The sequence below is a fragment of the Hyaena hyaena genome, unplaced genomic scaffold (genome assembly GCF_003009895.1).
Source record: "Hyaena hyaena isolate Hyena2069 unplaced genomic scaffold, ASM300989v1 scaffold_130, whole genome shotgun sequence".
Lineage (NCBI taxonomy): Eukaryota > Metazoa > Chordata > Mammalia > Carnivora > Hyaenidae > Hyaena > Hyaena hyaena.
Genome location: NW_024080762.1, coordinates 1,677,466 through 1,695,698, shown reverse-complemented (window position 1 = coordinate 1,695,698; position 18,233 = coordinate 1,677,466). Strand labels below are relative to the sequence as shown.

Here is an 18,233-nt window from a genome sequence, read left to right as displayed (position 1 = left end):
AACTAAATATTGCCAAATTTTAAAGACAACCTAATGTAAAATTAACTCTTAGCAGTTATAACCATAGTCCATGTAGGTTTTCAATCCAATTTAATTCAGTAAGTATCTGTTTAGCTTCTTTTAGAGATCATACAATGTGGGTTACATTGTGTTACATTACATACAATGTGCTAGAAACATCATAGCCTAGTGGAAAAGACAAAACTGTATACAACCAATTCTAATACAAGTTAGGCAAGCGTTAGAGCAAAGGTATAAACAAAATACTTGAAGAGAGAAGGAGTAATTATCATAACAACACAGATTACCTTTGTCTTGCTCTGAATCCTCTACATATTGATTGCAAAAGGATAATTTTGCTCCTTTGTTCTTGATACCTCTTACTTTCCCTGTAGCCTTTCCATCTTGCCTGAATGCAGACAGCAGCCATGTGCCTCAGCCTACAGCATTCCTTCCATCTCTGCTGGATGATGATGGCTGCAGTCCGGAGTTCCAAATACCGTTGCCTCTCCACGTGAGCACGCCAGGAAGCCTGGAGACGAGTGGCTGCACTAGCCATAACTAAAGCATCCTTCTGCACAGCTACATTTCTGACTTGCTTCTGATTTAGGTAACTCCTCCAGAATCGCTGTGAGGAAGACAAAACAATAGAAATGGTTGTCATATCTTATACCACATTTTCACAGAAAAAAAAATAATAAATTTATTATGTCATAATTAGAAGTGACTAAATAGCTAAATTGTGCATGATTAAAGTGAAAAAAAAGTTACCCTTTCCAGATATGCTTGGCTAAAACAGCTCTTAGAGAATAAAACCTCAATACAGTTACTGAACTTAAAATAATTTAAAAGTTTTTTATGCTTTGACAAATGACATTATCTTCTCATGCTACAGTTTTGCCAATATTAATGGGTTTAAGGTCAACATGCACATGGTTCAAAGATTAAAATTCTAAAAATTTTCTTGTATTAACAGAAAAGGGCCTATGGAGGAGAACAGAATGAATGGTCATCATATAAATCAATGAAGAAGAAAATAAAATAGATAAAATAGGAAATAAGATACCTAGCATCCAAGAGGAGTATAGAGCAACAACAATGTATATATAACTCTCAAATATCACTCAGGAAACAATCAAATAAAAATAACTATGTAAACAAAAATTAAAGCATGTAACTCCTTTGCCCCTAACCGTATCATATAAGACATTATAGCTATAAATTCAATTTAATTTAACTTCAACTCCATCAATATTTACCAATAGTCTATTATACACCAGGTAATCTTTTGGGTGCCATGAACATTTCAAAAATGAAGAGGACACATTTTCATCGATGAAGAAGTGTATATTCTTATTCAAATGTCTCACAGTTAAATCTTATTTACTAAAATAAAAACCAAATAAACTAGCAAATCTCATGCAAAGAATCCTTTACTTCCCACCTGGATAATGATGCATGCCTGTCTTAGGTGGAGGAAATGTTGCCTACACAGCAGGACCCTGAACCATCGCTGCAACAATATGATTCTGCGGAGCACCTCTTGGTGAAGCAGATCCTGTAGGTGCTGTCGTTCCTGCTCCTTTAGGAACACCTACCAAAAAGAAGAAAGATGGGGAATACAGCTTACAAAGAAGTGAGAAATTTGTTTCATGAATCATTTTTTAAGTGGTAAGCTTCTTTAGAGAAGAACAAATAGCAATGGAAGACATGAAAAGCAATACTGATAAATATTTCTATTGATAAATCCAAAGAAGTCATTCTCAAATTAAAAAAAAATTAAAGAGACATTAGACTATAGAAGGGGAAATGAAATAGTGAAGATGAATACAAAATTGCTTTAGAGATTGTGATCCATTATTCCCTTGGGAAATTCACTGCCATCGTGAGCCACTTGTACCATTGGTTAATGTCATAGTGTTCAAGGATGTTAGGGTGGGGCCAAAAAAGTTGGGAACCAGAGATCTTGAAGTTTGATCATAATATGAATAAACCAATAATAACAGTCTTATTGAAACCCAGTATGCATCAAAGGCTGCTTGCTTCCCAAAGCTATTAATCACTTTATTTACTATTTCATTTCATTAATAAATCTTTAGGGACTTAGGAGGAAACAAATATAACTTAAACATTCTGTCCCTCTGAAAACAGAATTTGCACTTCACTCTTAAAAGTAGGTAGATATTAAAACCTATATATCTTTAAGGTGTACAATGTGACATTTTGATGTATGTATACATTGAGAAGTAATTCCCACAAACTAATTAAATATTCATCATCTCCCCCTTCTGTCAAAAATTTAAAACTATTTTTAAAAAAGAAGAGATACTGGATACACAAAAAGGAAAACAGTAAACTATAAGGGCAAGAGACAGAGGACTCTACCTAAGCAAAACAAGGAGTAGGAAATAATAAATGTACACGTACATGGCAGCATGTATAGGAGACAACAGAATAATCTTCATAAAGAAAATATTAAATGATGTGAAGTCACAATATGGGGGTTCTTGAAGAAGAGAACGATGCTTGAATTTAATGGGAGGTTATCAGGAGATTTTATTGAGCAGAAAGCCAACATGAAAGAAATGTATATTAAGATGATGGTTTTGATACTATGGGTAGACTGAGTTAAATGGAATGACAAATAGACTCAAATCAGATGAGGGATTACTGTAAGAGAACTATAAGTGAGAGCTAAGGAACAGACCAAAATGCCAGCAATAAGAATGAAGAAAAAGGGAGTGATGTGAGCATCATTTGTGAGAAAAAAAGAAACAGAACTTTGTGAAAGGATTAAAGTGAAGGCTCAGGCCAAATATCATTACAGTTTTTAGTCTAAGAACCTAGAAAAAGGATGAGAGAGAAAAAGAGTACTTGAAAAATAAGGATAGTAGGAGAAACTGGATAAGGTCCCTCTGGACAAGCTGAGTTGAAGGCTACAGTAGAACACCTAGGGAGACATTGTTTTTAGGCAGTTAAAACTACAGGCAGAACTAGAGCCTGGCCAGAAGCTCTTTGGTTAATACTGACTATGTTAAGTAAAAATCTTGGCCTAATCAATTTCTTTATGATATCTGGTACAATATCTTTTTCAGAAATGTTCTCCTGGGCAAAGATGACCATTAACATCTAAATATAAAAAATCACTCAAATTTGACAAGGAGCGTATAGATTATATTTACCATGGATTTTCCAACTTGATAGTTATCTGAATTAAGATTTATTTTCCTGAAGAAATCCTGAATGTTAAATTTGGATGGAATAATATTTCGGGGAAGAAGTACATGGAAGTGGCTCACAAAATCCTGAAAAATGAAAAGAAAAATGTTGTAAAATCACAAGAAAATTATAAACATGTCTAAACTATAAAACGTGTAAAATGTAAACATGGTCTAAACTAGCTATTTGTCCTTTTATTGATCCTTTTCTCATCTTTTAAACAGACTGAAACCAAGAAATTACTTCTTAATTAAAAAAACTATAAAACAGTTAATTGTAAAATGGAGGTGGGGTGGAGAAAAGATAGTGAGTTATATGTATTTTGTTATCAAAGGGGAATGGAAGAAGAAAAAAGCAGAAACTAATTACCCCTTTTGAGAATGTTGTATACAAGACCAAAGAAAAAGTTATTTAATAAAATAAGCAAACGTGTCAGCTATTACAGGGTGTAAATGAGAACAAAATGTTCCCTCCCAGAAACAGTAAAGAATATGCTCAGCTGCTGAAAAGCTTCAACATAATTTCTATACGCATAGCAGCAGTAGCTGATGAGAATAACTGTGAGCCCTGCTGGTAGTTTACTATGAAAGAAAAATCTTGCTGAGAAAACTTTACAGAAAACTAAATGGAATCTTCTCTTGAACCAGGTGGCTCTGACTGAACTATTTCCACTACTGGAGTAATCCATAGGAAGAACTACACTGTGTTATGAGTAAACTTAGTATTAGCAAACATTCAGATCAAAGGAGAATAGCCAGGAACTGTATTCCATTATAACAAAAGCTTAATAAGATTGCTTCCATTCAATGGAACTGAGTACTTTCTATCCTTCTTCAGTTCTGTCTACAAAAGATGGAATGGAAAGGATGAAATAAGAGAAATAAAAAAGTGAGTCCCAAATGAAAAATAAGACAGAGGAATAATTTAATAATGTGTATATAGATTTAAATATCACTATAAAAGCATCACCTGGAAAGAATATTTGCAGCTGTATCCAGATTGGCGAATTCGAACTGTCTCTAGCATCCCAGTGTACCGAAGCTGACGAAGTACCAAGGCATCATTGAACCTTAATGGCAGCTAAACCAAAGCAAATAGATAAAAAGATTAACCTAGAAGAAGAGATCTCCAAATTAATGTTTCTCTCATAAGTATAGTCAACTTCTGAATATCTAAAAATTGGAGGTTGCCTGGTTAAGACATAACAGAGGTGATAGGAAAATCTTACCTCCCCAGGTGGTAGCTTCAGAAAAGTTCTAAATGCCTGACCCTAGGGAAAAAGGAGAAACCAAGCTTCCAGGCTTCTCTCTAGTTGTAGAGGGAGAGGACCTCCAAAGGTAAAAACGAATGTAGTTACCCACAGGAGGAGGCAACATAGTCTCATCCCTATAAAAATCTGTAACAAGATTAATCTACATATATATAGTCAAGAGTATCTGTATTTTTGTTTTTAATTATAAGATTTTTCTCTATTATCTCACTCAGAAACCACCTACCCCACTCTACCAGTTGCCTTGGTTAATGAGAGGGCTGACAGATTCTTCCTTTAATGACTAGTACAAGGTTAAGAGCAGTTTTTTTCTCTAAACGCTTTTTGCTAGTGGTATCAGTAGGATACAATGAAAAACAAATAATTGCTATAGTCCCTGAGAACTGACCTCCTCAATGCGCAGGCATTGATAAGGAAGAGGCTAATGGGAGATAGTCACTCAACACCCTGTCACTTGAAGGTATCTCAGTAGGCATGTTTTTCGATATTTAAAATATATATTTAGAGCTTCTGATATTTCTCCCTATACTCTAAATAATATTTTCAATGACCCTCAAAGGCAATACCAAACATTTTCTTGCAAAGAGATTGGGCATACCAGCTATCAAGGAAAAGAAAATCAAATGGGCAACTTATGTTAAATAATAGCAGTCAAGGTTTATTTAGTACTTATTCTGTGCCCTGAAATACTTCATTAACTGAACTCTCTGTACAAGGTCTTCATTAATAATAGGGACTCAAAGTTCTATTTAACTGTAAATAAAAAGGTTTCCTTTCTTGTTACTATAAAAGAATAGCTAACATATACTGAACAGTTAGTATGGGCCAGGAACATTCTAAGTACTTTGCAGGTATTGACTCATGTATACTAGTACCAAAACACTATGAGGCTGGTCCTATAATTATAGTGTATTCTTACAAAGATGAAAACTTTTAAAAGCCACAGGAACGGGTAAGTTCACAAAGCTTGTAAACAGCAGAGTTGAAGACTGCTTCCTAAAAATTAAGAAAAGCTGGACACAATTCATATATACATTTATAGTACTACAGAACTACACATTTTAGCTGTTCGGCCTAGGAACTATATTTTCCTATAATGAACATAAAGAAATATGACAAATGTTTATATTTATTAGGTATATTCTACAAAGCTGTAATTAGGAGACCTAACATAGAAAACAGGAAGGAACCAAGAATATCCACAGTACCTTCCTTATTTTACAGAGACAAAAAGCTCTAACCATGAAAAATGTTTAGAAAATTCTTTAAGAAAGACAGCTTATATACAAACAAGAAAGATTAATCTCAGGGTAACAAAAGTTACATAAAACTCTTTTTTATGATGGAATTTCAAAACATATTTGCTCCGTTCATAGCAGCACTCTCAACAATAGCTAAAACATGGAAAGAGCCTAAGTGTCCATCAACAGATGAATGGATCAAGAAGATGTGGTTTATCTATACCATGGAATACTACATGGCAATGAGAAACAATGAAATCTGGCCATGTGTAGCAACTTGGATGGACCTTGAGGGTGTTATGCTGAGCGAAATAAGTCAGGCAGAGAAGGACAAATATCATATGTTTGCACGTATAGGAGGATTAGGAGGAACTTGACGGAGGAACAAGGGGGAAAAAAGGGGGAAAATGGTGGGGGAAAGGGAGAGAAGCAAACCATGAGAGACTCTTGAATGCTGACAAAAACTGAAGACTGATGGAAGTGGGGAGGGAGGGGGGTTGGGCATGGAGGAGGGCACTTGTGGGGATGAGCACTGAGTGTTATGTGGAAACTAATTTGACAATAAACTATTAGGAAAAATAAATAAATAAAGGCAAAAAAAAAAAAAACCATATTTGCTCCTCAGATTCTAGGAAACACTGAATCAAGCGCATATAAATACTGAATAGGCAGCTAAGTACAGAAATTAGAAGGATATCCACAGAATATACAGAACACTGTTTTCCCTAAAAAGATTACAGATAGCTCTTCCCTATGACTTAGTCTTCTTAAAAAAAAAAAAAAAAGTAAAGCCTGATTTTAAGTAAGTTGAGCTAGAAACTCTCAGTTACAGGACATTTTTACCTTTTCAGCATTTGAGCGAATGCATTTCACAAAATACGGTTCTGCTTGACCAAGTGTCTCCATCAGTTTGCTTAATGAGGCCTGCAATACAAAGCAATATAATTAACATTTTCTCCCATTCGAAACTGGCAGGAAGTAATGTATTAAGTACAAAAACTAATGTTGGCAAACTATGCAGAAATGATTGATACACACAGGAATAACTTTCTTTCTGAAAAGCAAATTGTGTATATTTCCATACTGATTAAATTAAGGATTATTAAATAATTTAAGGATGGTAATTTAATCTTAAAGCTGATAACTTGGCAATAGTAAATACTGCAGATATATTACAGAATAGCCTAATTCTAGACTTACGTTTTTACTTTCTTCACATTTCATGAAACAATTTATTCAAACTCATGCAGTCCTAGAACTTGGAAAATCATCCAGTATAGGGTATCCACTAGCTAATATTCTCCCACTTTCAGTGCTCATGTTAGTGATATCCTCTCTTTCATTCCTAATATGATAATTTGTGCTTTAACCTTTTTTTTTCCTGATTAGTCTAGCTAGAAGTTTATAATTTTTTAATGTTTTCAAAAAAACCAGCTTTTTGGTTTTGTTGATTTTCTTCTATTATTCTTCTGCTTTCAATTTCATTGACTTTTGCTTTTATCTTTATCATTTCATTCCATCTGCTTGCTTTGGGTTTAATACATTTTTCTTTTGCTTATTTCCTACAGTAGAAATTTATATTATTGATTTGAGACCTTTCTCCTTTCATTAAAAGCATTTAATGTTATCAGTGAACCCTGGAGCACTGCTTTAGCTGCACTGCACAAACTCGGATGTTTTCATTTCACTTAAAATATCTTTAAAATCTTTCTTCCTCTTTGACTCATGTATTATCTAGACATCTGCTTTTTATTTTCCAAATACCTAGGGACTGTTACCTTTCCTTTATTGATTTCTGGTTTCATTCCTTCTTATGTTCAGATAACATACTTTGTTTTATAGTATTCTATTTATCTCTTCTCTGGCTTCTCTGTTATATTTCTTTGATTTTTTTAGCGGCTGCTCTAGGGATTACAATATGCAAACCTAACTTGTCATAGTCTACATAGAGTTAATATTTTATGACTTAAAGTAAAACTTAGACTTACAACCATATAGACTCCTATTATTACCGTCATATATAAGCAACATACAACTTTTTTACTCTTAAGTGTTCTTTTTTTTCTTGTAAATGTTATTGGACTATAAGATACATAAATAAAATGCTTAAATTGTTAAGCATACAGTCTGGTGAATTTTCTCAAAGGGAATACACTCTTGTAACCAAAGCCTAAATCAATAAACAAAATATTACCAGAACCTCAGAAGCCCCTCTTTATCCCATCCCATTGAGTTTAGCAAGCTCACTGTACATAAATTACCTACCTCCACACCTGAACCAAGGATAACCATTACCCTAACTTCTAAGATGTTAAGTTGTGTCTGTTATGTGAGTTCATATTAAACAAAAGATATACTATGTACTAGTTTGTTGCATATATTGTATTTTGTACATTCTCAGTGCTATATAGTAATGATCCATTATATGATTATGCCACAATTAAATAATCCATTTAAGATAGATATTTGTTTCAGTTTGGGCTATTATAATAAAGTTGCTGTGGATATTCTTCAACATATCTTTTAACCGTTTTCTAAATACCTACATCAGTTTATATTTCAATAGCAGTGTATAAAAGTTATGGTTGCTCCACATCCCCACCAACACTTTGATATCCACTATCCCCAGATACAAGGATGAAAAAGAAAGGCAGCTGACTTTTTCCATCTCTGTAACTTCTCTCCAAAATGACCACTATAAAATGGCTTTTAATTCATATGAATCATATTCCACTCAGGTGCCTTGCAGATCATTTTGACCTTTCAATGCCAATCTGAATGAAACAGATTCCTGATTTTAAAAACTGTTTTTATAAAAAGATAACAAAAGAAATAAACCTGAAACTGGGCACTGATGCTGGGAGGTTTTTTCTTCTTGTGCAAATGAAGAAGAGACTTGGTGATGCGATCCTGTAATGTCAGTCTTGTCAGGTGCTTTAAAGAATTTACTTCTAGCAAGTGCTGAAAAAAGGCGAGAAAAATAAAATTCTTCACATAAATTAATTAAAGAACAGGGAAACCAAAATTATCAATGAGTTTTCATTATTACCTACATATAATGACTGTAGTGAATACGAGAAATTGATATTCAATATACATCTCACCCTCCTGCTTTCCTGCAGAAGCTTTCCAGCTAAAAAGAAAACTGCATTTCTCAAACTCTCTTACATCCGGGTTCCAGATATGGTTTAAGTTTATCATTTAAATTCCAACATGTGAAATTGGGAAGGTATAAATGAAGCAGAGACTTCGCTACTAGCTTCTGTTTCTTCGGACAAGCATAGATATCCAAGTACTTTAGCTTTCCGTGATCCTAATGTCCAAGCACCACCTTTGTGAGTTGAGAGGCAGAGCACAGGGAATTTGTGTTGTTACTGCAATTCTAGTAAATACACCTGGAGCCAACAGTTGTGGCAGCTTCTTTCTGATTCCTGGATCATAGCCACAGGTAGTATGTGCCTGGAAGTGGAAGCTAGAATGGCAGCTTAGGTGAGTACAGCTGGGGTCAGTTCTGCACTGCTATTTTAATACTCTGAAACTCTAAAACTTCTAATGATTTTGTAAGTACCTATTTGAGTTAAGTCTTTTTCTATTTAAAAATATCTACAGTTATTACTGGTATCTGTAATAAACAAAACATCAACCCTACCAAGATCCTGATATACTATTAATCTTAATAAGATAGGAGTTATACATAAAGCAAGTACAAATAATACAAAATAGGATGTTAATAAAGTATTTGAGAGCTTTTCCAGCCAATCACAATTTAAAAAATTTTTTTAATGTTTATTATTTATATTTGAGAGAGAGAGACAGAAAGCAAGTGGGGGATGGGCAAAGAGAGAGGGAGACACAGAATCCAAAGTAAGCTCCAGGCTCTGAGCTGTAAGCACAGAGCCTTACATGGGGCTCGAACCCACCAGTGGCAAGATCATGACCTGAGCTGAAGTCAGATGCTCAACTGACTGAGCCACCCAGATGCCCCCCCAATTTTTTTAAACCATACCATATTTATGGCAGTGAGCTTGCCCATGGAAAGGATATATATATATATACATATGCACAACTATATAATGTTATTCAAAAAGCTCTAAAAATTTTATTGTATGAGAAGCACAGAACTGATTTAAAAACATGACAAATTTTTGTCTTATAAATATTAATTTTGACAATATAAACACTTAAAATATAAACCTTCAAGTGGCAACAAGTACAATACATATTTTAACAAATACAACTAAAAAGAGGCAATTGTCAAATAAAGTGTGAATGACATATAACATGATGAGAATCAATCAACCTGACTTATAATCAAAGAAAAGTACATTTCTTTTAAAGAGATTTTCTGCATATCAGATTGGCAAACATAACACTGACAAAACCCAATATTCATGAAGTTGTGAAGAAAGACATATTTTTGCACTGTCTTTAGGAATGCAAATCAGTATAACCTTCCTGATAAACAATTTCACATCTAGGTATTTATTTAAGGGGATTCTCAAACATCTGAAAGTTATTTCTGACTGTGCTTCAGAAAACACTGAAAAAGGGGCGCCTGGGTGGCTTAGTCGGTTAGGCGTCCGACTTTTGCTTAGGTCATGATCTCGCGGTTCGTGGTTCGAGCCCCGCGTCGGGCTCTGTGCTGACTGCCAGCTCAGAGCCTGAAGCGTGTTTCAGAGTCTGTGTCTCCCTCTCTCTCTGACCCTCCCCTGCTCATGCTGCCTCTCTCTCTCTCTCTCCTAGAAATAAATAAAAATATTAAAAAAAAACACTGAAAAACAACAGAGATATACAATTTTAAGAAATTATTTTCATAAGGTATGCTTTAGCCACACAACTAAATTCTATACAGTTCATAAATATACTATAACCTGTATTTACTGACAAGGAAAAATATCTGCAGCCCTGTCCACTCCTGTTACCTTTATTCAACATAGTACTGGAAGTCCTAGCCCCAGCAATCATACAAGAAAAAAAAAAAAAAAGAGAGAAGCATCCATATTTGTACAGAAGAAGTTAAATTGACACTCTCTGTAGATAATATAATACTATATATAGAAAACCCTAAAGACTCCAAACAGGAAACTATTGGAAATAATAAATGAATTCAGTAGTTACAGAATACAAATTAATATACAGAAGTCAGTTCTTTCTATACACTAATAATGAGTAGTGGAGAGAGAAAAGAAGTAAACAATTCCATCTACAACTGTACTAAATAGAATAAAATAATTAGAAATAAACTTAATCAAGATGGTGAAAGACCTATAATCTGAAAACTAAAAAACACTGATAAAAGAAACTAAAGATGGCACAAATGGAAAGATATTCCATGCCCATGGATTAGAAAAATTAATATTATTAATATGCCCATTCTATCCAAAGCAATCTATAGATTCAATGCACTCTCTATCAAAATACGAACGGTATTTTTCAAAGAACTAGAACAAATAATCTTAAAATTTGTATGGAACCACAAAAGACCCCGAGTAGCCAAAGCAATCTTGAAAAACAAAGAACAACACTGGAGGTACTGCAATCCCAAACTTCAAGGTATACTACCAAGCTGTACTACCAAAACAATATGGCACAAAAACAGACACATAAGTCAATGGAACAGAATAGAAAGCCCAGAAATAAATCCTCAACTACACGGTCAATCTGTGACAAAGGAGACAAGAATACACAATGGGCAAAAGACCATCTCTTCAATAAATGGCATTGGGAAAACTGGACAGATACACGCAGAAGAATGAAACTGGACCATTTTCTCACACCATACTCAAAAATGAACTGAAATGTGTTAAAGACCTAAATGTGAGACCTGAAACCATAAAAATCCTTGAAGACAGCACAAACAGTAATTTCTCTGACATCAGCCATAGCAACATTTTTCTACATGGGTCTTCTCAAGCAAGGGAAACAAAAGCAAAAATAAACTATTGGGACATCAAAATAAAAGGCTTTTGTACAGCAAAAGAAACCATCAACAGAATTAAAAGGCAACAAACCGAATGGGAGAAGATATCTGCAATGATATATCCAACAAAGGGTTAATAAAAAAAAAAACTTCTACAACTCAACACCAAAAAATAAATAATCCAATTAAAAACTAGGCAGGAGTGCCTGGGTGGCTCAGTCGGTTAAGCGTCTGACTTTGGCTCAGGTCATAATCTCACGGTTCAGTTCGTGGGTTGTCAGCCCTGCTGACAGTTAGCTCAGAGCCTGGAGCCTGCTTCTGATTCTGTGTCTCCCTCTCCCTCCCCTTCCTCTGCTCACGCTGTCTCTCTCTCACTCTCTCTCTCTCTCAAAAAATTAAAAACGAAATAAAGAAATTTTTAAAAATGGGCAGAAAACCAGAGGCATTTTTTTCCAAAGAAGACATACACATTAAAAGATGGTTTAACATCACTCTTCATCAGGGAAATAGAAATCAAAACCACAATGAGGTATCACCTAGCATTAGAAAGACAAGAAATGACAAATGAATATTTAGCAAAGTGGTGGAGAAAAAGGAACCCTTACACACTGTTGATGGGAATCTAAACTAGTATAGCCACTAAGAAAAATAATATGGAATTTCCTCAAAAAAGTTAAAAACAGATATACCATATGATCTAATAATTCCACCACTGGGTATTTACACAAAGAAAATGAAAACACTAATTTGAAAAGATATATGCACCCCTATGTTCACTGCAACATTATTTACAATAGCCAAGATATGCAAGCAATCCAAGTGCCTATCAACAGATGAATAAATACAGAAGGTATGGTGTGTGTGTGTATACAAACACACATATATACACAGTGGGACTATTACTTAGCCATAAAAATGAATGAGATCTTGCCATTTGTGACAACATAGATAGACCGAGAGAATGTTATGCCAAGTGAAATAAGACAGAGAAAGCAAATACCATATGATTTCATGTATAGGTGGAATCCAGAAAAAAACAAATGAATAAACAAACAAATAGACTCAAATACAGGAAAAAAAAGAAACTGATGTTGTCAGAGGGAAGGGATGAATAGATAAAGGGGATTAAGAAATACAAACTTCAAGTTATAAAATAAAAAGTCACACAGATGAAAAGTACAGCATAGGGAATATAGTCAGTAATACTGTAATAATATTATTGGTGACAGGTGGTGAACACTAAGTAATGTATAGAATCAATTAATCAATATGTTGTACACTCGAGACTAATACAACACTGTAAATACATCAATAAAAATAAATAAATAATAGAGAAATAGATAGGATTCTCGTCACTGATAACTGAATAGAATTTTTTACTTCAGGTGTAGTCAACTTGAATATTTTTTAAAACTTTTTAATGTTTATATATTTTTGAGAGAAAGAGAGAGACAGAATGTGAGCAGAGGAGAGGCCAAGAAAGGAGGAGACACAGAATCTGAAGCAGGCTCCAGGCTCTGAGCTGTCAGCACAAAGTCCGATGCGGGGCTCGAACTCATGAACCATGAGATCACAACCTGGGCCGTAGTCAGCCATTTAACCTACTGAGCCACACAGGCACACCGCCCCCTCGACATGAATATTTTTAAACCATATGATGTTTAAAAAGAAGTTATCCATTTGAGAAGAGTAAAAAGAATGTACGAATAGCTAGACCCAGTGCTAGCGTTCAATATGCTAAGATACATACATACACACACACATATATATACATTTATATTATATATACATAATATATAGTATATATAATGTATATATACTTACATATTTATACATGCACTAGATAACTTTTTTATATATAATATATATAATATATAAATAATTATACATATAATTATATATAAATCTTGTATATGTGTGTATAATTATACATATAAATCTTTATTTGTGTGTGTACGTATGTGTATACACATGCTAGAATATTACTCAGCCATCAAAAAGAATGAAATCTTACCATTTGCAATGACATGAATGGAGCTAGAGTATATTACGCTAAGTGAAGTCAGTCAGTCAGAGAAAGACAAACATCAAGTGATTTCACTCAGATGTGGAATTTAAGAAACAAAACAGATGAACATAAGGGAAGGAAGGGAAAAAAAGAGAGGGAGGGAAACTATAAGATTAACTCTAGAGAACAAACAGGATTGCTGGAGGGGAGGGAAACGGGATGGGCTAAATGGGTGATGGGTGTTAAGGAGGGCACTTGTCATGATGAGCACTGGGTATTATATGTAAGTGATGAATCACGAAATTCTACTCCTGAAACCAGTATTACACTATATGTTAATTAACTAGAAGTTACATAAAAACTTGAAATAAAAACAAAACACTAAATGGCTAAAGAGACAGTGAAGGAAAACAAGAAACATGAATGAACAGATAAAGATGTTTGATAATGAAAGGAGTAGCCTCTTTCTCTACATAAAATCTTTTCATGATAAGAACATAAGTACAAACCACTTAACATAAATTTTCTTTTTGCTTTAAAATAAGATTTACCACTACCAGAAACCACAGAAGAATTGTATTACCTTTTCTTTAGAAACCAAAGAGGCTTAAGTACAAAAATAACCTCATTTTTTTTGTTTTTTGAACTAGAAGATCAGAGAACAAATAGCTCCTTACCAGTCCTTTTAAGAATTTTAAATTCATCAAAAAGGTTACAAATGACAGAACTTCTTTAGGAGGGTACAAGAGGAAGAAACAATAAGATTCTTCTTTCTTTAGTAAATGCAGTAAATATTTTTGGAATGCCATCTCAGCATAAACTTTGGAGATCAGGGTAGGCAAATTACAGCCATGGACCAAATCATGTCTACTATTTTTATATGGTTTATATGGTTGAAAAAATGATAAAATAATACTTAAGGGCATGTGAAAAATTATATGAAATTCAAGTTTCAGTGAATAAAGTTTTACTGAAATATAGTTAACACTTATTCAATTACATACTGTCTATAGCTGTATTTGTGCTACCATAGCACAGCTAAGTAGTTACAACATAGACTACAGGCCTGCAAGCCTATCTTTACAGTGTTAATGCTGGTAAGTTAGATAAGCACTAATTAGAAATTATTTAAAATCAGGCAATATTCAAAATTTGACCCTAGCCCGGCTTAAGGATAAATGAAAAGATGTAATGTAAAGATGCAATTATCCAACAAAAACTAACATGTTGTAATACAAAAGTTTTTCAAACACTGGAATATGAGATGTATCACAAATATTTACCTGAACCACTAAGCCCTGGCCATTTCCTAACATCCAGTGTTCTTTCTAAAATAGATTGAACTGAATATACAAAATTAATCCCTACTCTGGGTACAAATAAAGTATTGCTTACCTGGGATTATTTATAAAGATTGTTTGCATGAATAATAAAAAAAAATATTACAGAGTAAGGCACAAATAGAAAAATTCTTTTTCATAATACTCACCTTTGGAAGGCCAGGCTTGGATTTGAAGTTTTTGTTTCTCCTATAGAGACAGATAATATATTAGAAATATTAACAGTACAGATGAATGCTTTCCAGGTCTCTAGTAAAACAGTAGATTATACACCCATTTCCAAGATATAGGTCCTTTATATGAAAATACTGTCTAATTCAACTAAGCAGGCACCTTTGGGAATGAAAAATAAGCAAGGAAAAGAGAACAAGAGATACCTGCTTATAATATAGGTATAAATAGATTTAAGCCTGATAATCAGTAACATAACGTTGTACGTTCAAAACTAAAATTGTTTTCTTTTGGACATTATTAGGTTTTTGCTTTCTTATACCTATAGAAACTTTCTGTCATCTTAAGACTTTAAAGAGATACCTAATTTCGTGGATTTTTAAAATATACTCATCAAAAACTAATCTTTCCCTTTTTAGAAATTAAAAATTCTCTTCTGCTCTTTTTTCTTCTTTGTAACTCAATATTATATTCACATCAAGACTTTTTTTTTTTTAATGCCAACAGAAATAAAAGGAATAATGCCCAAAGCTCATGAACATAAGCTGGGGAGTCAGAAAGACCTAAGCTTGAATCTAAAACTTTACCACTTATTAGTGTAGGATTTTAAACTTCTCTAAGTCTTGGTTTCATTAATGTGATAATGTAAAATAATGTAGAATATAATAATGTAAAATGATGATCATAATACCACCAACCTCTTGGTTGTTGTGAGGATTAAATGAGCTAATTTATAATTCTAAAATATCACAAAACTTAAATAAATTGAGCCTACTAACATTGTTAAGCAATGACTTAGGGATTAAGGAATCCAATTCAGTCATATCAGCTAGTGGCCAAAAAATACGTTTTGAAATAGTGTCTGAAATACATGGATCCAGGAAGCTAAGAACTTTTTACTGGTCCACCCTGCATAGTTATACTTATGCCCTCAAAGCAGTCCTATAATTAAGTAATGAAAAATGGCAGGCTGAATAAAGGTTATATATCACTAAATACGGTCCCAGGCCCCATTTTATAGGGGATTTCACTGCCCAATTTGTTAGGACTGTCAAATTTAAAGGACAAGTTCAATTCAAGACTGAGAATCATAAAAAGAGTGAACAGTTTTCCTCTATTTGGATGTAGGGTCTGTCAAAGAGTAATGAAGAATTATCTCCATAAGTACATTCACCCATGATTCTCCTGGGGAGATGAAAACAAACCACTAAGCTTCTTAGTGCAGGAGATTTACAGCTAATACGATTTTTGATTCACTTGTTTCGCTCAAAATTCTCCTCATGAAAATAATGATTCACCATCACCCCTCTTCTTTTTTTAGCCAGAAATCTTAAACCAGTCATAAAAAGCAATCCACATTTCTGATCAATACTAACGTGAGAATTCCATGTGCTCTTTCCAAGAGTTTGCTGCTAGCTGAATTAGCAAATATCCCATCTTTATCAAGCAAGGAGGCATTACTTGATAGTCTGCTCTGGCGAATTCCAGTTCTGCCATTCCAGGCAATATCAAATGTATCACTGTAAAAATTAAATACAGTACAATTTGCTTTAGTTAACTGAGACATCTATATAACACTTTCCAAACTGCTTAAATAAGTAGAATTTAAAACTTTCAACAGTAAAGTTAAAATTTACAAAAAAGCTAACCCAGCAAAAAATGGTTTTATCACAAGGATTACCAATCAATCTAGACTAACCTTTTCCTCATTCAGAACAAAGAATTTCTATGGATTCTGGCACATTCACATACAAATATGCATGTAGATGAGCACGTCACAGAGCTAACATCTTTAAATCTAATCTATTAACTACAATCAGTAAATAATATAATGTATTATAGTAATACAATGGTTTTTGTCTGTTAGATTTTAGAACTTCCAAATATTACTGAAGGAACTTACAATCCTAATAGGCTGTCCCATTCTATGGAATATTTAATTTCTTCCTGAGAGGTCTTATTCACAAATTCACTCACTACAAACACATCTACCAAAGTTACTAAGCATCTTCTATGGGCTGAGCAATATTCTAGCCACTGGAGAGAGAGGAGTGAACAAAACAGATAAAATTATCAGTGATTATAATATGAGGAGTTAATAGAGGGCTTTCCAGGTAAAGCAGCAAACTGACCATATATTTGGATTCCTCCAGAAACCCATAAAAACATTAATAAAATAACTTTTAAAGGAATAAACACTTAGGAATAAAGAAAATATACTAAGAGACAACAGTAACACAGTTTTGAATATGGAAAACAGATGAATACAGAAAGCAATCTTAAACTGGCTATGAGGAGGAATAAGAAGCATCCCTATTTACAGAACTCCCAGAGGCTCCAGAGTTGTTTGTACCAAGTACCTGTGGAAGTGGTGGGGAAGGTGGGTTAAAAACAAAGAACACTAGTTGAAAGTCAGTTTAAGAAGCAGTTAGGAGGCGCCTGGGTGGCTCAGTCAGTTAAGTGTCCAACTTTGGGTCAGGTCATGATCTCTGGGTTTATAGGTTCAAGCCCCACATAGGGCTCTGTGCTGACAGCTCTGAGCCTGGAGCCTGCTTCAGATTCTATGTCTCCCTCTCTCTCTGCTTACCCCCATTCATGCTCTGTTTCTGTCTCAATAATGAATAAACATTAAAAAAAAGCAGTTAGAACTCCATGCAACCTGATAACCATCCCTTACCTAAGAAAGAGGATGAAAGAAAAAGTCCATGAACCATTCATGGACTACGCAGCACCAAGCACAACAGGGGATGAGTATACTATACAGTAGTCAAAGGTAATACTGAACATAGATTCTCAATCCTCTTATTCCATTGGCTCCAGAATGCTAGCAGCTAGGACTATATCCTCCAGGCAGAAAACCAAAAAAAATTTTTGTGTGGAATGTGACCATTCCAAGAAGAAAGACCCAAAGATACTAATGTGTTCTACAGACTGAAAACACACCCAATTAATCAGATTGCAATTAGCTTCTCAGTGTTTTAATAATGCATATTAACAGCCAATCAAGGTTCATCAGACATCTGAGTAAAGCTCCAAGCATGAAACAGACCAAAACAAACCATCA

The 18,233-nt window shown here is 34.0% G+C and overlaps 1 protein-coding gene across 3 annotated transcripts in view; it reads right to left on the bottom strand.

Annotated features, from left to right (window-relative positions):
• MYO9A (myosin IXA) overlaps nt 1–18,233 on the bottom strand; it is a 233,627-nt gene that overhangs the window by 106,292 nt on the left and 109,102 nt on the right. For all 3 annotated transcript variants that reach the window (XM_039237839.1, XM_039237840.1, XM_039237841.1), the window contains 8 exons: nt 16,546–16,689; nt 15,148–15,187; nt 8,569–8,691; nt 6,574–6,654; nt 4,189–4,299; nt 3,183–3,305; nt 1,445–1,594; nt 309–628 (listed from right to left, as the gene is read on the bottom strand). In XM_039237839.1, coding sequence (XP_039093770.1) covers nt 309–628; nt 1,445–1,594; nt 3,183–3,305; nt 4,189–4,299; nt 6,574–6,654; nt 8,569–8,691; nt 15,148–15,187; nt 16,546–16,689 — 1,092 coding nt within the window. The remainder of the gene's footprint in view (nt 1–308; nt 629–1,444; nt 1,595–3,182; nt 3,306–4,188; nt 4,300–6,573; nt 6,655–8,568; nt 8,692–15,147; nt 15,188–16,545; nt 16,690–18,233) is intronic.